Source organism: Melozone crissalis, unplaced genomic scaffold (genome assembly GCF_028551555.1).
Source record: "Melozone crissalis strain CALT ecotype California unplaced genomic scaffold, PUWL_Pcris_2 ptg000032l_1, whole genome shotgun sequence".
In the NCBI taxonomy this organism is placed as follows: domain Eukaryota; kingdom Metazoa; phylum Chordata; class Aves; order Passeriformes; family Passerellidae; genus Melozone; species Melozone crissalis.
This window is the reverse complement of record NW_026535810.1, coordinates 680,619-706,112: the sequence shown is the minus strand read 5'-3', so window position 1 is coordinate 706,112 and position 25,494 is coordinate 680,619. Positions and strand designations below refer to the sequence as shown.

General features: G+C 52.9%; 2 protein-coding genes across 6 annotated transcripts in view; one reads left to right on the top strand and one right to left on the bottom strand.

Moving 5' to 3' along the window:
• Positions 1-9,904, top strand: part of TANC2 (tetratricopeptide repeat, ankyrin repeat and coiled-coil containing 2) — a 113,391-nt gene extending 103,487 nt beyond the window's left edge. For 4 of the 5 annotated variants that reach the window (XM_054281711.1, XM_054281712.1, XM_054281709.1 and 1 more), the window contains 6 exons: positions 758-890; positions 1,450-1,479; positions 2,360-2,451; positions 3,940-4,086; positions 5,935-6,035; positions 7,156-9,904. In XM_054281711.1, coding sequence (XP_054137686.1) covers positions 758-890; positions 1,450-1,479; positions 2,360-2,451; positions 3,940-4,086; positions 5,935-6,035; positions 7,156-9,151 — 2,499 coding nt within the window. In that variant the 3' untranslated portion in view covers positions 9,152-9,904. The remainder of the gene's footprint in view (positions 1-757; positions 891-1,449; positions 1,480-2,359; positions 2,452-3,939; positions 4,087-5,934; positions 6,036-7,155) is intronic. The other variant, XM_054281710.1, reaches the window with a different exon arrangement.
• Positions 9,905-15,164: 5,260 nt separating this feature from the next.
• On the bottom strand, positions 15,165-19,132 carry LOC128940223 (transmembrane ascorbate-dependent reductase CYB561). Its single transcript, XM_054281557.1, has 7 exons — positions 19,006-19,132; positions 17,929-18,124; positions 17,026-17,233; positions 16,749-16,847; positions 16,299-16,402; positions 16,064-16,221; positions 15,165-15,939 (listed from the first exon to the last, which is right to left on the bottom strand). The coding sequence occupies exons 3-7, from the start codon at positions 17,225-17,227 to the stop codon at positions 15,741-15,743; spliced, it is 762 nt and encodes a 253-aa protein (XP_054137532.1). The 5' UTR covers positions 17,228-17,233; positions 17,929-18,124; positions 19,006-19,132; the 3' UTR covers positions 15,165-15,740.
• Positions 19,133-25,494: the final 6,362 nt, after the last annotated feature.

Sequence of the window (25,494 nt, the reverse complement as noted above, 5' to 3'; positions counted from 1 at the left end):
GTTCAGCTTGGTGTAGCAGTGAACATGTGTAGTCCTGGCCCTCCGTATGGGAAGGTGCTTCCACAGAAGCTGATCCCGGAATGGTTTGAGTTGGAAGGGAATTAAGAACCATCTTGTTCCCTCCTGTGCCATGGGCAGGGACACCTCACACTCTCCCAGGTTGCTCCAAGCCCTGTCCAACCTGGCCTTGAACACTTGAAGGGATGGAGAAGCCACAGCTTCTCACGGCACCCTGTGCCAGGGCCTCACCACCACTGCAGGGAAGGATTTCTTCCTAATATCCAGTCAAAACCTACTTTTTTTCCATTTAAAGCCATTCCCCCTTGTTCTGTCATTCCAGGCCCTTGTCCAAAGTCCCTCTCCAACCTTTTTAGAGTCCCTTTAGGCACTGGAAGGGTCTCTAAGGTATTCCTGGAGCTTTGCCTTTTCCAGGCTGAACAATCCCAATTCTCCCAGCCTCCTTAACAGAGGCGCTCTATCCTTTGGAGCATCTCCATGGCCGTCTCTGGACTTGCTCCAACAGGTTGATGTCCTTCCTGAGCTGGATACAGCTCTCCAGTCTCACCAGAGACCACAATGGAGTAGAGGGACAGAATCCCCTCCCTCAACCTGCTTCCCACAATGTACACTCAGACACCTTGGAGATGCTTTTAGCCCAGGCAGTGGAGAAGAGCAAGCCCCTGCTGATCCTACATCCCCAGCGGTGTGTGGGGGTCTCAGCCAAGAACAGAACTGACTGTTGGGCTTCTCATTGCAGGTTCAGTTCCTGGTGGACCATGGGGCCATGATCGAGCACGTTGACTACAGTGGGATGCGGCCCCTCGACAGAGCAGTGGGATGCCGCAACACCTCGGTTGTCGTCACCCTCCTGAAGAAAGGAGCAAAGATAGGTAGGAACAGGGGGACACTGCCACCAATCAGCTCTGTGCTCTGTCAGGACTCAAACAGTGGGGCTGGCATCCTAAAAAATACAAGTATAACCCAGAGGCAGCCTCAGGCCTGGCCACTGCTTCACACTCCGAAAGCAGACGGCGAGTCAGGACTACTTGGTTCTCTTTCGTAAAATGGGGACTTTATTTTTTTACCTGTCGTATTACTTAGCAAAAGTTAATCAATAAACAACTGTTTCTTTGGCAAGGTCTTTCCTCTGGTAATGCTTTTTCTATCTTTACTAGTCTGAGTTGCCAAGTGTAGTCTGTCCGTGCCTTGCTGTGAGCTGCTGCGTTCACTTGCTCTGTGTATGCTTCCAGACCTCAGTGTACCTGCACTGCGCCACACAGCCGCTCACGTTACGTTTTCCTGTGAAAGGGGATTTTGCTGGTGCATTGGCTTCCTCGCTGCCTGCCTCTCACAGCTGCTTTTTTCCTTTCTTTTTTTTTTTTTTTTCACCTTCATCCATTTTTTTCCCCCCTCTCTCCTACAACTTCTTGTTTTCTCCTTTCTTTGAAGGTTGTCAGACGTTACCGAGTCGCCCACGAGGTATATCTCATTGCTGTCAGCATCAGCTTCGATCTGATAGCTTTGTTAGCCTTGCTTTCTCCTGTTTGATTTAGTCTGCATGCGTCCCCAACACCTCTAATCTTTTTAATTTACCTCACCTTCAAATAATTTTTTTAATGACTGTTGCAGAGAATAACTTGAACTCAAAAACTAACCTCCTTCCCCCAAAACGTACTGAATCTACTTATAGAATATTGTTGACTTACTCTTCACCCACACTAATGAGCTGTCCTCAAATTTTTGCCACCCCTTCCCTCCCAGTATTAGTCCTTGAGATAGGAGCTGGCTCTGCAGGGTGGCTCCTGTGCAGAGCCAGTGCCCCCAGCCCTTCAGCACCAGCAGCACTTACACACAACCTTCCCTTTGTCATTTTTTTCTGCCTTAATGGATTTTCTACTCTAGCCTTTCACATCTTGTGAAGCTGGAAATCACAATCCACTTAACCACAAACCACCTATCAACAGTCAAACTGCAGATTCCCTAGTACACGTCCATAGATTTGAGTTTAGAAATGCTTTTATGTAACCACTCTGATTTTTCCTTTAAATACAGTTTGTTTCCCCCATCTCAGCATGTCCCATATTCAGCACTGCCCTCTTGTGGAAGCTGCTCCATGCTTTCCCAGGCCACTGGAATTAGCCTTAATGACTGCAAAGGAAAACCATTGCAAGGGGGATGACATTAATTTAGGTGTCAGAGGAATTGTCAGCTCAGTCCTTTGGAGCACTCTGCCCTTTGACCATGCCAAGTTGTTCTCTCCAGCAGAAATTCCCACCCCAGGGTATTTTTTTCCACCCAGCTTCCTACCACCCTTGCATTGTATGAGTTCTTTACCCATCATGCATCCTGTACACTACAGGTCCAGCAACTTGGGCAATGGCAACCTCCAAACCTGACATCATGATCATCCTGTTGAGCAAGCTGATGGAGGAGGGAGACATGTTTTATAAGGTGAGAAGGGTGGGATTGGAACATGGGACAGATGCAACTTGCAGCATCACTTGGTGTGAGGTTTTGGCCACGTTGGGTCAGTGGTTGGCCCTCCCCAGCCTAAATGGTTCTGTGATCCTAATGCTGCTGCCTTAACCCATGGCAAGTGAAAGCTCCCACTCACAGCATTCCTTGTGTTCTAAACCGTTTGGTTTTGGTTAGTGGGGTTGGAGAAGAGGGGATTGATTGCCCAAATCTGTAACAAAGCTGAAGCAAAGCCAAGTTGCATTGGATTAGAGCCAGCACTTCATTTCCTCTCTGAAAGCAGCAGGACCTAAGTGTTTGTTGGGAGTGCTGCTGTCATTGCATCAAGTCTGGCAGCCTTGTCATTACCTAGTGAGCTCACTGTTGGGGATCAAGGCAACAGGATAGAATAGCCCAGAAAAACTCCCAGAATAAACTTCTTGCAATGAGAACAGATTGTCAGGACACAGCTGGCTTTGTCATGTCCTTTAGCCCATGGGAGGCATTCCACTGTTACAGTTAGGTTGTCTTTTTTTGCTCTCTGTTTGTTTTAAGCCAATCTTTGAAACCTGGGGATTTGCACACACATAGAAATTGTGCAAGTACAACAGTGATTCACTGTGAGGCTCTAAGGGTGAAGCAGAAAATAGGCAAAGCTGGCATTGTAGTAGGAGTTACCTGCCAGAGATAGATGATACAGCTGAGAAACCTGAGTCTACAGGTTTTTAAAAATCACTGTTTTTGTAGCTGCAGAATTTATGTCTGTGTCCTGAGGAACTGTGTGTGTCCTAGATCCCATCCTGCCCTCTTTCTCTCACCCTGTGTCGCCTGCCCCCCTTCAGGGTGCACATCATCCCATCCCAAAATTAGTTGCCCAAAATAGCAGAGATGAGTCACCGTTGAAGGTGACTGTTGCATACCAATAATTATAAAAGGAACCCACTTAACAGACTTAGATGTAGAGGTTTAAACATCTGAAGTCCAGGGAGGTGAATCTCACCCTGTTTGTCCAAGTTCAGAGCCACGGCAGTGCTGTAACATTTGTCTTTGCTATTGCAGAGGCTTCTCTGAGCCCCAGAGCTCCACAAAGTCCCACAATTTCTGTTCCTTACCCTCCTGGATGTGCATTAAGCTTTGGGTGGAGGGTGTTTTCCAGGAATGGGTAACTGATCACCCAGCTCAAAAGACCATCCAGCCAAGAACCAGATGGAGTTGTATCGAGTTAACACCATTTCTCCACGTTTCCTGCTGTAGCGTGACAGCTCCTGTATGAAGTGGGAGATCTCAACTTGTGCATGGCATCTGCCTTTCCAGCTCAGATGTTCCCTTGATCAAATGTTCTGCCCTTCTTTTCTAGGAAAGAGCTAAGTAGTGGAGTTGTGCTTCCTTAGCCACCTAAAACATTGGTTGGGCTGGTGAGTGAATTCTCTGCAGGGAGGTGCACTCAACCCAAGGATGAGTTTTGACATGTTTTCCTTCCAATAGAAAGGAAAAGTGAAAGAGGCTGCCCAGCGCTACCAGTATGCTCTGAAAAAGTTCCCCAGAGAAGGGTTTGGAGAAGACCTGAAAACCTTCCGTGAGCTGAAGGTGTCGCTGCTCCTCAACCTCTCCCGGTGTCGAAGGAAAATGAACGTGAGTGTCCCCTCTTCTCATGGCACAGCCCCACAGCTTTGTGCCTCTGCAGAGACATGCCCACCCCTAATGGTGCTTTGGCCTCTCAGATCTCTCCTCCCTCTAACCTGGTTGTCCTTCACAGAGCGCTGACATTTTATAATTCCAAAGCAGTAGTGGTTTAGTATGCGTTTCAGATGATTAAAAATTCATTGCTGTGTTTATAGCTCTTTGAATTTTTTATTACTCCCTTTTGATGATGATGTTCACATCGTCACATGGGGGCGGAGGCATTTTCCAGATTTCTGGGGCAGCAGTGAGGAGGAGCCAGGAGATGTGCTCCTTTGAATACTAATTAATTTCAAATGAAGGAGCATATGCTTAGGGGGTTAGCACTTCCCCAGGGCAGTGACTCATCCAGAAACACCTCCACAAGACTCCTTCTCAGCCCAGAACTTCCAGATCCCTGTCACTCTCCCCACTGCAATCTGGCAGCATCCAGCAAGCAGCTCGTGCAGATGCCTGTTCTGTCACCCTTCCCTGACTTGGAGTGCAGGGACTTTCACTTCCACAAATTAAAGTCCCCATAAACTCAAAAAGTGACATAGCTGAGGTCATGAGCCAGCAAAGGTTACACTGGAGAGGAAGGAGCTTTTGGGACACCTTTTTTTTTTTTTTCTGTGAGGAAAAAAAGTGGAAAACAAGGGGAGTAAAATCTTAATGCTGGTGAACAAACACAGTTTGGAGAAAAAGTGTGAACCTTCTCTTTAAATCAGCCAGTTCACAGCTAATCAACCTCAGCTCTTGTCCTGTGCTTTGAGGACAAGATTTTTGGTTTATCATTGACTGGGGAATGCCAGCTTTTGTGATAGAAAATTTTAGAGGGTTGTAATTGCTCCTGCAGTTTTTGCACCTATAGATGAGACCATAAAGATGACTGCATTCCCAGTTCAGTTTGTTGGACAGTAACTGCTCCTGCAGGTACAAAGAGAAGCATAATGTTCCCTGGGCAGGGCATGCCCATAGCAAGAGTTGGCATCACAAGTTTTTGAACAAATCAGGAGCAGCACTATTCAGCTTTTCTCCCAGAGCTGCTCAGGTCATAGCCCAGTGCAGCAATCCAAATCAGTGTTTGGCTGTGAAATGGAATCCTCCCCAATAGCAGGCGTTCCCTTTCACAAGTGCTGAGCTGAGCAGGACATGAAGCATTCAGAACAAGGCAAGGGAGGCTGGTGACAGGGTCTGGACCAGAGCTGATAATCTGGTCTCTTGGCACTGCCCCTGGAAAGCACCCAGAGCAGTCCCATCCCACACTGCACCCTCTCCCTGCTCCCAAACTGTCCTCCCAGGTGAGCTGTCATGGAGAAGTGAGGAACAGTGGGATTGATAGGAGACCTTTGCCCAGGCAAGTCCTGCTTGCAGCTAATGCAGCCCTGTCCTTCACAGGCAATTTTCTTCAGCCCCTCAAAGAATGTCAGTGTGTTCAGGGAAGCAGAAAGACATGGGAAAGGTTTCTTATTGCGTTCAACTATGGGGAAAAATCGTTCTTGAGATAAAATTCCAGCCTCTGCAAGACCAGATGTTTCCTCAAGACTGTGGGTTGTTGGAGAGGGATTTGCATGCACATGTTGGGGACACAATGAGGGTGATGACAGCAAATTAGGTTAACAACACCTGAGTCTTTGGAAATGCCTTCATAGCTCCTTGTCTTTAAATGATGTTGAATCATGTAAAATATCCCAAAACCATCAAGTTTTCCATGCAATACAAAAAAGAAAGTCCGTACTAAGTTTGTTTTCTTCCATGCTGTATGTATTTTTTATTTCTGAATGTATTCAGTTACTTACCTGCACACCTGTTTTGTGACAGGATTTTGGAATGGCGGAGGAATTTGCCACTAAAGCACTGGAGCTGAAACCGAAGTCTTACGAAGCTTACTATGCAAGAGCGAGGGCCAAACGCAGCAGCAGGTGAGGAGGGACAGAGAGGAGGGTGTGAGGGGCCAGTTTCTGCCAGCCTGTCACATCAGGTGTGGGCACCCACCCTGCAGAGCCAGGCACTGCCCCCATGGAGAAATGCCAAGGAACGTGCATTAGTGAGATCACAAACGTCCTGAACTCCAAAGTAATGCCCTCCCTCATTTGGTGATTTCTGAGTCCAGATGTTCTGGGAGATCTTTGTCTGGGCATCTTACAACACTGGAGATCTGTGCACCAAAGTGGGGTGTTCTTTTTCAAAGTGCACTTTAGTTTGACCACAGCTTGGACTCCAAGCAGAATGTGACTCATGGCCTGTACAGAAGATTAAGCTGGTGTTGGGAGGTGCTGGGGGAGCTTTTCCCCCATCTGGGTGGGGTTTCCCAGATCACAGTCATGTTCAAACACATAGTTTTGCTCCAGAGTGAGCAGTGTCCCTGTAAATGACACCCCCCTTCCCAAACCCCCACCTCCCTGTTACACCCCCTAGGCTGGCCTTTCCCTCACAAAGACTTCCCTGGGCTCACAGCCTCTGGCACATTGCTTGATTGCTTCATTCCAAAGAAGTTAGCCAAAATCCACTGCAAAATTGGAGAGACAAGCCTTGCCCAGAGCGCTGACCTGTGGGAGCCCCTGAGCTCTGGAGCCAGGCCTGACGCTGTGTGGTCTTGGCATCAGGCAGGAGTTAAATTCTCACTGGCGTGAGTGGTTGTAGCTCTGTCAGAGCTTGTTTACAGCAGGTGTGAGCTGGGCTTGTGTGATCAATGTGTTGGTGTCCCCTTCTCTAAAACAGAGGTGATGCTCATGGTGATGCTAGGGGGAGTAATTAATCAGCCCCTAACGTAAGCTGCAGAGGCAGGTGTGTTTGCTAGTCTGGGTTGTGCCATGTAAGGACTGTGTTCCCTTCTTCTCTAGAATTTTCCCTCTCTTTGGATAACATAAATCCAAGGGAGGCCCATAAGGCAGGGTGTGAGACGTGCAGCAAGCAGTAGCAATCACAGCTCTCTCCCTCAGTAACAGGCACAAGCCACTTTATTCCCCTGGAATCTCTGAAAACAGCTCCATCCAAATCCAGAGTGCTTTCAGTTCTCATTTCTGTTCCTTTGTCAAGCAGGCAGTTTTCAGCAGCCCTGGAGGACCTGAACGAGGCCATCAAGCTGTGTCCAAACAACCGTGAGATCCAGCGGCTGCTGATGCGGGTGGAGGAGGAGTGCAGGCAGGTGCAGCAGCAGCAGCAGCAACAGCAGCAGCAGCAGCAACAACAGCAGCAGCAGCAGCAGCAGCCATCACCTCCACTCCCAGTGGAGCCAGAACCCGAAGCCCAGCATGAAGAGCTGTATTCTGTGCAAGATATCTTTGAGGAGGAATACCTCGAGCAGGATGTAGAAAATATTTCCATTGGCTTACAGACAGAGTCCAGGCCAAACCAAGGGCTGCCCATCATCCAGAGCCCACCCCAATCTCCAGCTCACAGGGACTCGGCCTATATTTCTGGCTCACCTCTTGGCTCTCATCAGGTCTTTGATTTCAGGTCCAACAGCTCTGTGGGTTCACCGACCAGGCAGGGATACCAGTCCACATCTCCTGCTCTGTCTCCAACACACCAAAACTCACATTACAGACCCAGTCCTCCACACACATCCCCAGCTCACCAGGGCTCCACTTACCGCTTCAGCCCCCCTCCCGTGGGAAGCCAGGGCAAGGAGTACCAGAGCCCGCCGCCGTCTCCGCTGCGCAGAGGCCCCCAGTACCGCGCCAGTCCCCCCGCAGAGAGCATGAGCGTGTACCGCTCCCAGTCCGGCTCCCCGGTGCGCTACCAGCAGGAGCCCAGCGCCGTCTCCCAGCTGCCCGGCAGGCCCAAGTCTCCTCTGTCCAAGATGACGCAGAGATCCTTCCAGATGCCCCAGCTCCCCGTGGCCGTGCCGCAGCCGGGGCTGAGGCTGCAGCCAGCCAAGGCGCAGATCGTGAGGAGCAACCAGCCCAGCTCTGCCGTCCATTCCAGTACTGTCATCCCAACTGGTGCCTACAGCCAGGTTGCCCACTCGATGGCCAGCAAGTACCAGTCATCATCAGGGGACATGGGGGTCAGCCAGAGCCGCCTGGTCTACCAGGGCTCCATCGGGGGCATCGTGGGTGACAGCAGGCCCGTGCAGCACGTGCAGGCGAGTCTCAGCGCCGGAGCCATCTGTCAGCATGGAGGGCTGGCCAAAGAAGACCTTCCACAGAGACCATCCTCGGCGTACAGAGGGGGGATGAGATACAGCCAGACACCTCAGATTGGGCGAAGCCAGTCCGCCTCCTACTATCCGGTGTGCCACTCAAAACTTGACCTGGAGCGTTCTTCCCTCCCCGCCAACCAGCTGGGCTCTCCAGATGTGTCTCACCTCATAAGAAGGCCCATCACAGTCAATCCCAGCGAAATCAAGCCTCACCCACCGACTCCAAGGCCTCTTCTCCACTCTCAGAGCGTTGGCCTCCGCTTCTCCCCTTCCAGCAATAGCATCTCCTCCACCTCCAACCTGACTCCCAACTTTCGCCCCTCTGCCTCGATTCAGCAAATGGAGATCCCCCTGAAGCCAGCCTATGACAGATCGTGCGATGAGCTGTCCCCAGTGTCGCCCACGCAGGGGGGCTACCCCAGCGAGCCAGCCCGCTCCCGGACCACGCCGTTCATGGGAATCATAGATAAAACTGCTCGGACTCAGCAGTACCCCCATCTCCATCAGCAGAACCGGACCTGGGCCGTGTCTTCAGTGGACACTGTCATTAGTCCTACGTCTCCTGGCAATCTGCCCCAGCCGGAATCCTTTAGCCCACCCTCTTCAATCAGCAACATTGCCTTTTATAACAAAACCAACAATGCACAGAATGGCCATTTGCTAGAGGAAGACTATTACAGCCCCCATGGGATGCTGGCCAATGGGTCCCGGGGAGACCTCCTGGAGAGAGTCACCCAAGCCTCCTCATACCCCGACGTCAAGGTGGCAAGGACGCTGCCCGTGGCGCAGGCCTACCAGGATAACCTGTACAGGCAGCTCTCCAGGGACTCCAGGCAAGGGCAGACGTCCCCAATCAAACCAAAGAGACCATTTGTGGAGTCTAATGTGTAAAAGACACTTGTTGGAGTGAGACCCTCATGTTTTCAGCACACACTTCCAAGCTTGATTTCCATGCATACTATTATAATTATTATTATTACTATTATTATTTTTATTTCTCTTTGATAGCTACATGATCAAGTTTCTCCGGTACTTTATGTGGTGGTCAGACAGCCATGCACGTGCTCCAGCCCTTTTGTTCCCCAGCTGACTGTGAAGCCAACATCAGCCGAGCCAGTATCATTTGCCCAATTCCAGCAAAGTTCCAACCAGGATATCTTAGTCCATGGTGTGGGGTGGTCCAGAGATATCCCTACGCAGCAGGAGGTAACCAGCTCTTTTTCAAGAGACAATTGCCTTGGATTTTTAAATTGGTTTCTTTTGTCTCAATGATCTCTTACTCAACTCTGATGGGAATTCCTAGGGAATTCCGCAGGAGCCTTTCCCAAGGCTGCATCCACGGTCCCTGTGCCAGCCAGGTTGTTTGGCTCTTTGCCCCAAGGAGGGGATTACCCTCAGTGATGTGATTTAACACCAGTAGTTATGCACAGCACCCACAATACCCATTCTGATTCTGCTGGCTTACAGTGCTTTCCTTCCTTACTTTACTTGGTCAGAAGGGGTGGGGATCACACAGCACTTTGCTGCTTTCCAAGTACCTACCAGGTGCCCTCACACTGATTTCTTTGCTCTGGGGCATTTTAGAGGCATTGAGGGTGTAAGGTTGGCCCTTTGTTATATGTTTTAATCAGCCAAGGGAGTTGGCCATGAACTGGGACTGCACTAACTTCTTCACACTGTTGGCAGACTTCACCTCACCCACAGCATTTGCACGGGGCAAGTCAGTGTTGGGGACTTCATCTGGGAGGGGATTTATTACTTGAGAGGAAGAGCGAAAAATCTGACTTAGGAAATGGTATTCAAAGAGGAAAATTGCAATTCTTGATTTTTCTTTACTTTTTTTTTATGATGAGGATGTAGAACATGGCATGATGGGCCCAAAAGAGGAAGGGTCCTTCTGCAGTCCCAGGCCTGCAGCATCCCTTCCCTCTGGCTCAGTCCTGCCAGGGAGCAGGGGCTGTAGCAAGGGCTGTGCTCCTCTAAGATTCTCTGTTCCCAAAATCCTAGAAAGGGACACCGTGTTCAATATCTGTACATGGCAGAGACCATGTGTTGCTTTTTGAAAAGCTGTAGTTCAGAGAGACCTATTTATAATTTATTTATGTTATCTATTTCAGGACATTTTCCAGTTCAGGTTGGGTTTTTTTCTATTATTTTCAGTTTTGTAATCAAATGCAAGTCACATCAAGACAGCGCGAAAAGCAGGGGCCGGTTCCAAAATCCTTTTTATAGGATTTTCAAAAATTTTTTCAATTAGTTGCTGAAAATTTTTTTTAAGGTGGGGGGAAGAACTTCCTTTACCGATTCCTTTGTTCCTGGTGGGTTTGTAATCTGCCTTTTGTGTTCTGAGGGTGAAGGGTGGGATGATGGGAGGGAGAGTGATAACGCTGTAGCTTGTTTTAAAGCAAACTAGTGCCTGTTGCCCAATGCCAAACCTCACTCATATCAACTCTGGGGAGCGATTCGGTGCTGAGCAGGGGAGTGATACCTCCAAAGGGCTACTGAGAATCGATTGCAAGACTTCTTGAACCAAATCACGGGCTCCAGCCTCCGCTGATGTGAGTGAGCATATCCCAGCAACACATCACTGCAGCTGCACCCTTTCACACCAGCTCAGGACAGGGTCTGGAACTCTTTAGGCAAACCCTGGCTTTGATGGGGCTTTTTTCTTTTGCCTGTGTGTGGCTCAGCACATCTCATTGCTGTTTCATTGCCTAACTTGCTCAGAGCAAGCTGGGACATGCACACCTTGGGCCAGGGGAGGTTTGTGTCTCATAGACACATGGAGAGCACTTGGAAAAGGGGGTTCCTCTATGAGTTTTGGCAGTTTTGGGGTGCCCCAGAGGCCATTTGGTCTTTGTCAAAGCCAGTATTTGGATTGAGGTTGGTGTTTTTTCTTCCTTGAGGTGCAACCCGGTGCTGACTCTGCTTTATCCCAGGGCTCTGTAAATGGGGGCTGGCTGGGACCCATTTGATGTGGGGACACCCAGGTCTGTGCATGGTTTCTCTCCTTGCAAATGGGGTGTGATGGTTTTCTTTCTTCCTCTCATTTCTGAAATAACATGCTCTGTATTGTAAGGAATAACTGATTTCTCCTCCACATCCCACATGCCCATAGCTGGGAGACGTGTCCTGGGTCTGGAGCAGCGTCAGTCACTTTGCTTAGTGCCTCTCATCCTCCAGCTTTCTGCCTGAGTGAGTGGCTTCCTACCTTTAGTTGCTTCTTTGAAAGGAAAAAGCAACCCAGTCCAGCCCTGTGCCTGTGTTACCTGGCCGTGGGTGCTCTCCCCTGCCACGCCAGCAGGGTGGCCCAGGGGCAGTGACAGGAGAGCTGCCCATGCTCTGCTTTCGCCACTCACTGCCTTGTGCTCCCAGTCCTGTCCTTCAGAACATCCCCCCGCAGCACTCCTGTGCGTAACTTCCCAGTTTCTGAAGATGTTTTAAGAGAAAACAGCTCACGCTTTTAACACAACCACAAAGCTGAAGAAGGCTCGAAACACTGCAGCATGCAGGTTTTTTTCACTATTCCACGTGTTACATTTTCCACGGGATTCTTGCACTAATGGTTTTCCATCTGTTCTCTCTGTAAATGGGTGCACTTTACTGTTTGGATTTGTTACTATGATAAATACTGGATATTTAAGCGTGAGTAGTGTCTTCATTAGAGAAATAGCAAAACAGCTCATGTCTCTTAGTGTATTTTTCAAAAAAAAAAGAAGAGAAAAGAAACAAAGCAATGAATCATAACATTTATAGCACAAGAACTGATTCCTGTATATAAGCATCAACAGATTGAGTAATTTTTGAATACAAAATTATTTGCAGTGGTTTTAAAGCACTTCCCTGGCAATTCTCTTAGGGACAGTTGAGGCAGGATGGCTGCTGTGGCCACCAGGTGGGTAAGAAGCACATTTCTTCCTGGAAAAGCTGTTCTTGCTCAGTCCCCTACGTCTTCAAAGTCATGATTTGGTCTTGGCATTAGGAGAAGCAGAGGTCATTCTGTGTTGTGCTGCCGTGGCCCCAGTGTGCTTGGGGGAGCACAAGGTCAGATCTCACCCTGAGGGCCCTTCATCCTCTTCTCTTAGATCTGGGTCTGACAAGATCAGGCCACACTGTGGGATCTCACTCAGTTTCAGACATTGAGCTGTCCTGTACGTCTGTGCTATGTATTTAATTACTTTTTGAGTAATTACGATGCAGGTCAATGCTGCCAGCTGGTGCCTTCATGCCCTCCTGACTGCAGTGGTACCACTGGCAAGCCCCACCTTCGAGCAAGCAGGATTTTGGGTCCACCAAGAAAAGCAGGTTCTTGATGACATTGAAACTCCAGTTTTCATTCTTGGGGTACATGCAGAAGGCAGTGCCAAAAGTGATGCTGAAGCTGACCCGTTTCTTTAGCCAACCTTCCCACCAGGTGTCTCTCATCCTCGCCTGTGGCTGCTCTGAGACCCAGGTGTGCTGCCACAGAGCTGGAATCTTCTCTCCCAGCATCAGGTGTGGGTGTCTGCCCCATCCATCAGTGAGGGTTCATTGGCTCTTGCTTTTCTCCCACGTTAGGAGGATGCTGTGGTCCCAGGGGAGTGGACACCCACGTGGTGGGGGGCTCTGCAGGGTCCCACCAACCAGGCTGGGAGTGGCATCAGAGGGCTTTGGACGCAGTCTTGAGTGGGCATCAAAGTGCTTAGGAAAGGAAGGTTTTACAAAGATCCTTTGAGATCTGTCTCCAAAGAAGGTACAGCCTGAGCTGCCTTCTCTGTGTCACTGGTTGGGAGGACTGTGATGGTTCCAACAATCTGAAATGTGTGTCTGTCCATCTGTCTGTCTGCTGTGGCACCAGTGCCAGGTCAGTCTGTCTGAGCACTGAACTTTTTGGTTATTTTTCTTTAACCTGGCTGTGAAGAAAATCGCGTGGCTGGTGTGAACGTGTGAGCGTGCGTATGCCGAACACCGGAGCCGTGCTGGGATTAGGTCTGGAACCAGTGGTAAACTGGGAGCGGTTCAGTCTCCTTTGCAAAGGTTGCTGTATATTCAGGGTTACCCGGGAGAAGTCTAGCTAAAACCGAAGTGCCAGCTCTGCCTTATCTAGAGAACCAAGCAAGCCAGCGTGCCTGCTCGTCCTCCGCCTTGCTCGCCCGCGGGGGTCCATAGTGCGCTGCCGCGAGCTCCTTGGTGGTTGTGCTTTGCTGTACTCTTGGGAATTCAAGGTAACTCCTCTACTGGTTTATCAGCCTTTACCCAAGGGCTTAGGGAAAGAGCTGCTGTACCTGCTGGGACCTCTGCAAATCAAAGCCTTCACCCCATGCCGGCTGCGCTTCGCAGGCTGGTGGAGGGTGTGTTGGACACAAAGCACAATGGTTGAAAGTGAATCTGCGTTTTTTTCAGCTTTATGTGAATAATTGCTGGATTTTCATTCAATCAAACTCTTTTTTCTAATATAAACCACTAAGGGCTCAATTCTTTAGCAAGATGCATTCGTGTCCAACTCTTGACTCTACAGCTGGATCTCACCAAACTGGTACAGACTGACCCAAGAGGTCACAGCGAGCGTGGCCGTCACGGGGAAAGCCAACAGACACCCAACCCACCAGCTGTGTCCTTCCTCCTGCTCCTTTTCTAGCTGTCATGGTACTGGGGAGTCAGCAGCCAGGTCCCATCTGATGGGATCACATCCTGTGGCTGTGAAAACAGAGGGCTGCTTTGCTAAAAGACTTTGTCCCTTTGGGTGATGCTGTCCAGGGACGGCGCTGGGGAGGCAAGTCGGGGTGGGAATGGGCAGGTGGGAAAGCCTCGTGCCCATAGAGCTGGGTCCCTACAGGTCTGCCTCGCTGTGCACTGCTCAGCCAGCCCCTGAGAGCAGCACTGTGTGCTACATACAGTCCATTGTGTTGCTCCACTGATAAGCCAGAGACTCGTGTGGACTCTGCCAGTACTGCCGGGCTCATCCCTGTCCAGCCTTTTCTTTGCCATAGTGTTGCATTCAGCGTTCCATCTCCTTTCTGTCTTCACACCCGAGAGGATCTGAGTTGGGTACAAACACGTCCACTACACCTGCCTTGTGCTTTGTACAACTGCCTGGTTGCCATCCTCTGAGACACTTGCTGGGAAGATCTTTAAGACACTTAAATTTTCCTTTAGCTTTTCTATAATTCAGATGTAAAGGACTTTCTCTCTGTACAGTATATTATCCAATGCATGTTCTGTTCTCTCTGATATATTGAACACCACACAGTTGTGATATTGTGCAGTGGGAAGAGCAGCCCCTGCCAACAGCAGAGGCCTTCGCCTCTCATCTCTAAGGAAAGAAGAAAACATATTTTTTCCTTTGCTGTATTTGCTTGAGCAGAGTTTTCTTGTCTGTACATGTGAGCTGTGAGATAGATGTGAAAAGTTCAAAAGAATGCATTCCCCCCCCCCCCAATGTATACAGATTGTAATCTGTACAATGAAAACTGTATGTATGAAAAAATGTACCTATTTATAAATGGTTAACACTTGGAAATGGTGTCTGGGCTGCTGTTTTTCCCACACTGGGGTCAGTGAAGGAGTGTTCTGATGCTTCTGGGTGTGGAAATGATGGTTGGGTTGGGTCTCACAGTCACTGCATGGGGGTGGGGACAGAGACCTGGGAACCACCAGGAGTGGGAGGTGACAGAGGCAGCACTACTGCTGCCACCAAAAAAGGCATATAATAATAGAGTGGATAATAATTATAACACCCAGTGCATGGCCAGACCCTGGAGATGGGCCCATGGGGTCCCTCACACAGCTACCACTGACAATCCCACCCCTAATGCCCACCCACCCTCCCAGCCCCTCTCCCAGCTGCCCTTGGCGTGTGGGAGCTCGAGGATACCCCAAAACTGTGATCTAGGGGGCAGAGTCAGGAGGACAGGGTTAGCTGCAAACATTTATTAGGTCAGGAGCATCCACTGAGCAAACACATCATGCATGGGGAGAAAACACTTCAGACACAAAGCTGCTGAGCCTGCTCAGGCACAGGGTCACTCCGAACCCCCAGGGAGCCCTTTAGGGGAGCATCCCATGCCGAGGGAGAGGGGCTGCCAGTGAGTGGGACATCCCAGTGGTGGCAAACATCCCCTCTGCCCACCAGCACTGGGAACAGCCTGGAGGCTTTGGCCCACAGTGCAGAAATCTCTGCTCCCACTCCATCCCCTGAACAGGGAAGAGGAAGAGCCCGGAGACCCCTCTCCTGTGCCCCTGCCAGCCCCTGCCCACAGCACGGCCATTCCCACAGGGCTGGCATGGGTTCGGGGTCGCCAGGGCCTGGACAGGGCAGAGCTCAGGATGATTAAGGCCAAGCCAAGCTGAGTCCAGCGGGCAGCATTGCAGCAAGCACGTCCTTCCCCAGCTGTCCTCGTCACCCTGGGCTGGGCAGAGATGCAAACCACCAGGGACAGGGTGCACAGGAGCATTTCAGACATCACAAGGAGCTCATGCTGGAGACCAGGAGCTGCAGATGTCACTGGCTGCCACCACCAGGGCTCTCTCCCTCTGTCAGGGTCTTGAAGTCCATGGACAGGGCCAGCTCCTCTGCCAGTGGTGGGCGCTTCCACTCCTCCCGTGTCAGCACGTAGCCCACCACCAGCCCAAAGGCCACCAGCAGCACCCCCAGGGTGTTGGCCAGGATGCCCTCAGGCACAAAGTGGCTGTAGGAATCACTGCAGGCATAGAGAGGGATGCCCAAGCCTTAAGGGATGGGTGACCTATCCCTATCCTGGCTGGAACCTGCTCCTCATCCCCATCCTCATCCTGCAGACACACACCATGGGAAAGGTCACCCACCTGATGTTGAAGAGGAGCATCTCAGTAATGCCCAACAAGCAGGAGGTGATGGAGAGGATGAAGAGGGTGATGCCAAAGAAGATGTGCTGGGGCTTGTACCACCCTCTCAGCGAGAAGGAGGCACCGGGGAACAGAAAGAAACCACAGCCCAGGAACCACTGTGGGGACACGGGGATGTCACAGGTGCTGCAGAGCCCCTTCCCTGCCAGGGGGCCAGGGGCTTCCCAGCCCTTACCTGCAGGAGGTAGAGCACAAAGGTGGCCATCCCACACCAGGAGTGCAGGCTGTACATGTCAGGGATGCCCTTAGCCCGGTGGGACTCGAACACAGCGATGATGCCTGCGGAGAAGAGCCCATCACCAGCAGGGCTGATCCTGCCCAGTGCACCCCTTCCATCCCAGCCCATCACCAGAGGGCTGATCCTGCCCAGTGCACCCCTTCCATCCCAGCCCATCACCAGAGGGCTGATCCTGCCCAGTCCACCTCTTCCAGCCCAGCACCAGCAGGGCTGATCCTGCCCAGTGCACCGCTCTCATCCCAGCCCATCACCAGCAGGGCTGATCCTGCCCAGTCCACCCCCTCTATCCCATCACCAGCAGGGCTGATCCTGCCCAGTCCACCCCCTCTATCCCATCACCAGCAGGGCTGATCCTGCCCAGTCCAGCCCTCCCAGCCCAGCACTCACCCACCAGGGCGATGACCAGGGCCAGGCCATGGAGCAACGCGTGCAGGGCCTTGGTGGAGCGCTTGGCCTCATGCCTGAACACCCGGTACACCAGGAGAGCTGCACAGAGAGGGCACCTGAGCATCCACAGGGCTCACCCAGCCCTGCCCAGGGATGCTGCTGCACCCTCCCCGTGTCTTTTGTCACCGCTTTGTCCCCTTCATTCCCTGCCTGACCACAGCTGCAGGCTTTGGAGGCTGCAGCTGGGACAGGGCGCGCGTCCCCCCGCTCTGCTCACCGTCACCTTGGAGGAACACCATGCCCAGCACCATGCACAGGGGGTGGGCGTTGAACTGCAGGGGGCTGTGCCAGGCCACGCCGCCCCGGTAGCGGCCCAGCCAGGCACCGGTGGTGCCCAGGAGGGTCAGGCCCAGCAGCTGCGACACGGCCACGTACGCCGAGAGCCCGCTGGGGCTGGGGGGCGGCGGGGCCCCATCCATGGCAGCCTGCGGGGGCAGAGAGGAGGGGGCAGCGAAGCCACAGCGGCCCCAGGCAGGTCCCGGCTGGCCGAACCTGGGCTGAGGTCCGGCTCCGAGCAGCGTCCGCCACCTCTGCTCCACCCTCACCTGCCACGGAGCCGGAGCTTCCTGGTCCCGCTGCGTCACCCGCACCTGGATGTGGCTCCCAGCCGCCACGGCACACCCATCCCCGCGCTCCTGCCCGTCCTGCCTGCTCCTGGACTCCTGTCCAAGCCTCCTGTCCGTGCCTGCCTGCTCCCGTCCTTCTTCCCAACCCTCCTGCCCCTGCCTATGCCCTGCGTGCCTCATTCCTCCTGCCCCAGCCCTCCTGTAACCACCGCCCCTCCATCCTTACCCCTCCATCCTTGTCCTTCTGTGCCTGTCCCTGCCTCCATCCTTTTCATCCCCGTCCCTCCATCACTGTCCCTCCATCCCCATCCCTCCCACTCCATGCCCATCCCATGTCCCACCTTCACCCACTCGCAGACCCCCACAACAACCCCCAAAGCCTGAGGGGAAGGAAATGCAGGGGTAAGCAAGGGAGCCCCTCCATGGTAAAAGCAATGGCCCCTGGGGACATGGGGCTGAGTGAACATCTGTGCTGGTGTAGGGGACACACACACACATGGTGTCACCCAACCACAGCTACACCAGAGACCCTTCCCACAGCCCCCACAACTCACCTGCTCTGTGCTTCGTGCTGGGCTATCCCTCAATGGATTGGAGCCACCTCCACCTCTGTCACAGCCACTTCTCCTCTTCCCTGGCACCTAGAGCCAGCAGGTCCAACGTCCCCCCCTCTGCCCTGGCCCCTCTGCACTGCCTCTGGGGAGGAGCCCCCTGCCAGCTGTGGCAGACAGACCCACGATGCTGCCAGGACTGGGGGAGCGTGGAGAGGGGGAATGCATTAAGACCACGCACACACTTTATTCCCAGCCACCTTTATTGGATCAGCCAGATAAATGGGTTAAGGGAATTGGTTTATCCCATTAAGTTGCACTGCAAAGGCCGCCTGTGTCCAGCCTCACTGCCTGGGGCCATGGGGTGCTCTGTGGGAAGGGCAGGGGGACCAGGCTGGGGGGGACAGTGAGAGGCACCGGCTCCCCCCATATCACAGCCTCCCCCAAACTCTCATCACACCGAGGGGCTGCTGGCGCATCTGGGGGTTGCAGACCTCTGTAGCCCTGCCCTGCCCTCCCACCAGATGCAAACATCTGGCCCTGCTGGCAGGCACACAGGGCAAACACAGTCCCCAACAGCACTGAGGCTGGAGGGACAGGCAATGAACACCCCCAGCCACAGGGCCTGGCAGCAGGACACAGAGCATGCCTGTGGGAATGGGATACTCTGAGTTGCCCATTAACCATCATTGAGTGCTGGGAAAACTGGAGGTGACTGGACCCCTTCCAGGACCTGCCTGCTCCCCTCCAATCCTCTGTCTCCCCTGCACCCCCAAGCACATCCACATTTCCCCCTTCCAGTGCAAATCCAGTGCTCCTTACATTTGGCAGGGTGTTTTCTCTGGTTAATCTGGTTAATCCCCCTGGGGGGGATGATGCACCTTCAGCCCGGGCTCCCCTCATGGTGGCCTCTCCAAAATGCCAGGGGGGCTTAGGGACTGTCTCTGCTCTCCATGGGGGCTATATGCTCATGCAGGGGAGGGGATTCTCCTCTCAGTTCATAGCTGAGGAGGGTCTGAGTGACATTTGGAGGGGCTGAAGGCAGATCCCCACACTTCTCCCCCACGTTCCCCAGCCTACCTGTGGGTGCCGGCTGCTGCTGCCTGTGCCAGGCCCAGCGGTGACAGTGTCTGAGCAGGGACAGGGCCACGGCGTTGGCACGGCAACGCAGCGATGACAAAGCGAGGGGGAGCTGCACCCCAGCGTGGCTGCAGGGGGAGGCTGTGAGGAGCAGAGGCAGGGGGGCTGCAAAAGTGACAACAGGGGGATCACCACCAAGCAGGGTCTGTGTATTCTGGGGACGGCCCCTGAGGAGGTGGCTCACTAACAGTATATGTGACACCCCCACACCCTCACACTGTTCCAGGCACCCACTGAGCCCCCACCTGCACCCTGTGACACCCCAAACAGGCCGGGAGCACCAGGCCCTGCCGGCCCAACACAAGGCCCCTGCACAAGGCCAAGGACTGTCCCCTGCACAGGGCCTTTGTCACCATTTAAATTGTGGTTTTGGGCCTTGCTGGCGCATCCCTGCAGCCACCAGCAGCCCTGGAGTGACATCTTGGGAACCAGAGCCCCTTGGCTGGGCTGGTGGATGGGGGAATGGCAGAGGGGAATGGCAGAAGGGAACGGCGCAGGGGAATGGCAGAGGGGAATGGCAGAGGGAAATGGCAGACATCACTCCCCAACCCCCGTCTGCCCCACCGCCAGCCCTCCCAGCACACCGGGCACATCCTGCACTGCCTGCGGAGAATCCCTGAGGGAGAAAGGGCCTGGAGACCCGACATGAGGGGAAATAAGGGAACTGGGCGGAGAGGAGGGGTGTCCCCATCTCAGCTTTTCCTGGCCGAGTGCGGGCAGGGCCCCCGGGAATGCAGCACTGGGGCGAGCGGCACCTCCGGACCAGCCCATCGCTGTGTCCGTGTGTCCGTGTCCCTGTGTCTGTCCCTGTGTCTGTCCCTGTGCCTGTCCCTGTGTGTGACACCACTAGATGTCACCAGGAGCCCGCGACGCGCAGCGCCCTGGGGAGGGAAGGAGGGAGGGAGCGCCCAGAGGATCTGGAGCATCCTCGGCCCTGGATCACCCGTAGGGGACAGACAGCAGGAACGGAGCGGGTAGGAACGGCAGCAGCCTCAAGGCTGCACCCCCAGAGGGACCCCCAGAGCCAGAGCACCCCGGGGAACCAGCACACCCTCACTCATGTTGGGGTTTGCAGCACCCTCTGCCCCCGACCACCCACGGGAGCTTGGAGCATCCTGGCGCTCAGAGTGGCACCTGGGGCTGCCGTGGTGCAGAAGATCAGGTGCAACAGCCTCTATTGGGGTGCAGGGCTGCTCCCCCAGCCCTTCTCTTGGGCACTGGAGTCTGCTGTCACCCACACAGAGACCCCGAGTAAAGGCATCCCATCAGCATCTCCGTCCCCTTTCCCCTGCCCAGCAGGGACTTGTGCAGTGGGACACAAACCCCAGGACATGGGGACCCGCCACTGCCATCACAGCATGATTCAGCAGAACTGAAACCCCACTGCAGCCCCAGAGCCCTGACACAGCAGCAGCAAAGTCCGGGGCAGAGTCCCAGAGCCACCACCCCGAGCAGAGGGAGGCGAGGCACAGGATATGGGGCATGGGGTATGTTGCTGCCAGGGGAGTCACTGTCGCCATCCAGCCTCCACTGGGGCTTTATCTCTGCTTGGGAAATGGTTTATGGCAGAGTCATCTGCTAAAGCCATAAAAGCCACCATAAACTGAAAACCTTCAGCCACCAGGCTGTGCCATGGCTGGGATGGGCTGGGCAGAGCAGAGGGAGAACTCCCCCCATCTACAGCCCAGCTGAGACCCTTGGAAAATCCACAGATTGAATCAGATTTGGGGATTCATCCTTTAGGATACTTGGCAAGACATAAAGTTTCGCCCTGATGAGAGCAGCACTGTGTAACCCAATACCAAATAGGTTTAGAAATGTTTATAAACATGTGTCCAGCTGAACTATCTCAACTTCCAGCAGACAAGGAAAGAGAACAGCCCTTAAGCCTTCAGGACTGAACAGAGGTGGATCTTGTCCCATCCATACAGCAGGAACAATGGCAGTGTTTGCTGAGGGGCCATGGTGGCAGCCAGTCCAGGGACAAATGAGCTGCTTCACTGCTGAGTTCCTCTTACCAGGGAGCAGCAGCCATTTATAACGAGCTCTTTAATTAAAGGCTTTGCCAGGGGCATAATGGCTTTATTAAATCTGCTTGAGCTTTCCCCAGGCTGGAGGTAATGAAATCCTTGTGGCACTGCTGGCATGGGGATGTGTCACTTAGGGACCAGAACCTGTGCAGGCTGTCCTGGCATGGACCTGCAGGTTTGGGGGATGCTTGAGAGCTCTTGGGCTGCTCAGGGCAGCCCAAGGCCTCTCAGGGATGCTCAAGGCTTCTCAGGGATGCTGAAGAATTTTCAGGGATGTTCAAGGCTCCTCAGGGATGCTTAGAGGTGTTCAAGCATGCTCGGGTGTGCTTGGGACTGCCACAGATTCCTTCAGATCAGTGAGCTGAAGTGGCTCTGGAGATGCTGCTCCAGCTCCCCAGCTGTTGGCTGAGCTGGAATCCGTTCCAGGTTTGTCCTGGGCTGTCAAGGATCCAGGGATCAATAAGAGCATCATCAACTGATAATTCATGGAAAAACCAGCAGTTCTTGTCCTTGCCCAACTGTGCCTCCCACCTTGGCATGGGCGTCTTCCCTCTCTCCGCTACAGATTATTAAATTACCATTTTGCTGATCTAACTTCTTTTGGTTGGTTTCTTTCTTCTCCTTCCTAAATCAAATTCTTATTGCTAAGAAATGCTAATTTGCAAGATGCCTCCCCTGAGGACTGAGATTCAAGAGCCCAGCTGCCTTGGAGGAGCTGAGGTGCAGCCTGAAACAACCTCAAGATGCTGTTCCACGTGAAACCCCAAACCTGGGGCTAAATTAACCATTTTTCACTAAATATAAGGGAAAAAATAACAGTCATGTTGGAAGGTTCAGTGGTTGCCAAGAGGGTGGCTGAGGGGTGGCTTGGGATTAACATCAAAAGGGCTGATCTCCAGTTCCCTGGGAAGCTGTGAGGGCTGAAAAACAGGTAATTCCCAGCTGGGACAAAGCTTCCTCAAGAAACTGGATCCTTCCCAGGCTGCAAATCAGCTGGAAAAGACTCTGGTTCTCCTCCTGGCAGCAATTAAGCCACCCTGTCCTCCTCCTCCCCAGGAACACAACTCTGCTGCGTGGGGTGGGCGATACAATCAGCCCAGCGCAGCCCCTGCAGACACTTCATCTCCTTCAGGGGAGGCTGAAGGCAAGTTTATGGCCATTTTTTAATAGCAGCTTGGATAAACAGCGTCGATAACCCGTGCTGGGCTCCCAGAGGATGATTAATGCTCCAGGAACAGTCACGCTCGCTCGCCTCAGGGCTGGGATTGTTTTCATTTATTAAAGGTGGGGGGGGGAATAATGGACTTTGCCGTGTTTTATCGGGTTGATAGGTGCAGAGGGGAACATGTTGGCCTCTTTGCTCACCCTGTAACATGCCCAGCTCTAGCTGAGTGGCAAAGATGGGGGATGGAGTGACGAAGGATGAGGGATGAATGATGAAGGACAAAGAATGAAGGATGAGAGATGAAAGATGAGAAATTAAGGTGGAGGAAGGAGGAATTGAGGAGGACAGATGAAGGATGAAAGATGAAGAACTAGAATTTATTTCTCACCAGGTTTTTACTTCTTGCCCTGTGATGTTCCTGACTGTGTGCCTGGCACTGTGCACATATCCCGCACTGTGGCTGGGGGCTCCCCAAGGGCTGCACTGCTGGGGTTTAACATTTATTTAGGACCCTTCCAAAACATGGGAATCATTTAGCAGCCTTGAGTCCACCAGTACCTTCAGCACACTGCATATTCATGGCCTTGCAGTGTCACAGCACATCCTCAGGACTCTCTTTGCAATGGGCACATCCCTGAGCTGCTGGCACCGGTCCCAGTCTGGGAATGAGGCTGAGGAGCTCTGATGGTGAAAGCCACATGTGTGTCCCTTTCCCACTCCCCTCCAGCCTCTCTGCCCAGCTGGGGAGAGCACACGGTCCCTCTCAGGCTGCCCCGTGCAGCCAGCTGGGTCACACGTGTCCCCACACCTGCGCCAGGTCCGCTCTCCATGGGACAATGGACCCTTGTCCTAGGGCAGGAATGTGCTAGAAGGAGTTTTTATGGGGTGGAGTGGAAAGTTGATGATAAGGAGCTTTCTGCTGCATTCTACTGCGTGTGCACTTTGAGTGATAGAGCAGCACCTGCTGCCATGGGGCCAGGGTGAGCCCCCCCACAGCTCATTGCCCCCCATCCCCGCTCAGAGGGGACACACCAGGCTTCCAACACACTTAAATCCAGGAAAAAGCTGGAAACAGCCTCACAGTGATGCCAAAACTGCTCAGCAGAGACCTTCTGCACTCAGACAGCAGGAGCAAGGATTTCTGTGTCCTCTTGCCATTACAGTCCCCAAATCCAGGTGACATCAAGGGGCTCCACCAGCCCCAACACTCACTGGAATAGCTAAAAAATTATCTTAGCAATCAGAGGTCTGAAATAAGTGGTAAAAAGCCTGATTGCTTTGGACATTTCTTTTAGTTTTTTGGAAGGCTGAGGGGGAAAAAAAGCTATTTGTTTAGATGAAAATTTGGACTGGAGGGGTGTTTTTTCCCCTCTCCCTCACGACAGCAGCACCACAGCTGGGAAAGCAGCTTAGCGAATTACACGCTATGATAATTGAATTCATTGAATTCTGATTGAATTCATCAGTAAATAAAGCAGTCACCTCTAAACTCAGGGTCTGGAGAGGGAGGAAAAATTCTCAATGCAGTGGTTTGTACCAACAGGTGCAGGAGTTGTCATGCCCACGAAACCACAGCCACCAGGAAAAGTGACACGCAGCACTGCACTCTGGGCTAAAAAAAGCTCCTTTTGGGTCTAAATACAGAAGGAATGATTTCTCTGCAAAGGGGAATCCTTTCTCTCACCTCCAGAAGCTCCTTGGTTCTTTAGAGAGATGGATCAGACAGAAGTTATGAAGCAACCTTGAACCCTTTAAGAAATGGCGGGATGGAGAAGCCAAAAATATGGTCTACAATAAAAGGAGGGGAAAATAATTTTGAGCATCCCCAGCCAGAGGCCTTAGGGCTGGGATATACACACATAAATCACCAAATTTTCCTAGCCAGCACCAGGACCATCCCCAAATTCCTGCTCCTTTGCTCCACCACACCTGCTCACCATCTCCCATCACACCACCATCATGGACACCTTGCAGCCCCCTTAAGAAACATTTACCATCAAAACTCCTTATTTATTTCTTCTGGGAATTCTGGGCTGCACCAGCACTGCTGGCTGTGGGCAGGGAGATTTTGCAGGTCTGGCAAGCCAAGGAACTGACCCAAAATGCTGAGAGCAAGTCATGCTCCTTCATGTGTGAGGCACGGCCGCGGTGTCACGGCCGATGCGCTGCGGTGACACCGCGGCCATGGCACACGTGTCCTGTCACACGTGCCCCAGGGAGGGGGAAGGAAAGGTCTCCACGGAGTGATGATGGCGATGCAAACTGATGGGAAGCACCCTCTGGGCCAGGGCAGCTGCTGGGGACATCCATCACGTCCAGCCCACATCCTCTCGAGCAGTTCCGCATCCGTCTCCCTGGCAACGCGTTTTTCACATTCTTCGGTATCTCCTGCCCCTCTGGTCTGTGGTGCTGGCAGCGCTGGGTACCCTGCAGGCTGGGAGCTGATGGATGTCCATCGCTCACCCCAGCACCCCGGAGAGGGGTGGGGACAGCAGGGACTGGTCCCAGTGCTCCACAGAATGCCCACAGGTGACTCAGAGCCCATCCTTGGTGGGAGCACAGAATGGATTTGGGGCAGCACAGAGGTGGCAACGAGCATCTGACAGCTTGCAGGCATCTCACCTGCCTTCCTGGACCAACACAACCTGCCAGTGCTCTCCTCCACATGGGATATCTTTCTGCCTGATGCAGCTGGAGTTTTACAAGATAGGGTGACACAGAGCCATGGGCATCCCTGGAGATCCAGCCTTGGAGAGGAACTTTTTCTCCTGCACAATGTCCAGCAGCAGCAGCCCTACTTGCACCAGCCTTGGAAGACACTCTTGTATAAAAGGATGGAGCACAACCCTTCTCCTGAAGGATCATCCATGGGACACATCAGCCTTGGAAAAAAGCCTCAAATGCTGGGATTCCTGGATACCAGTGACATTGCACTGACTGTTTTGGCCTCACTGATCTCCTGAAACCCCCACTGGTGCCAGAGGCTGCACCAGGACCCAGGGCCGGGAAAACCCCTCCCTGGTGCAGCTGGGAACAGAGGCTGCAGGGGGACAGGAAATCTCCATTCACTGGCCCTTGGTCTCCAGCCAAATTGGACCCAAACCAATCTTTTTTTTTCCAACTTCCCAGTAAACTGGACTTTCCAGAAAACTATGGCTGGTGAGGAAAGGGGTCAGCAAGGGGGGCTGGAGGCAGATGCTGGCTCTGCCTCCAGCTCTGCAATGCCCAGGCTCA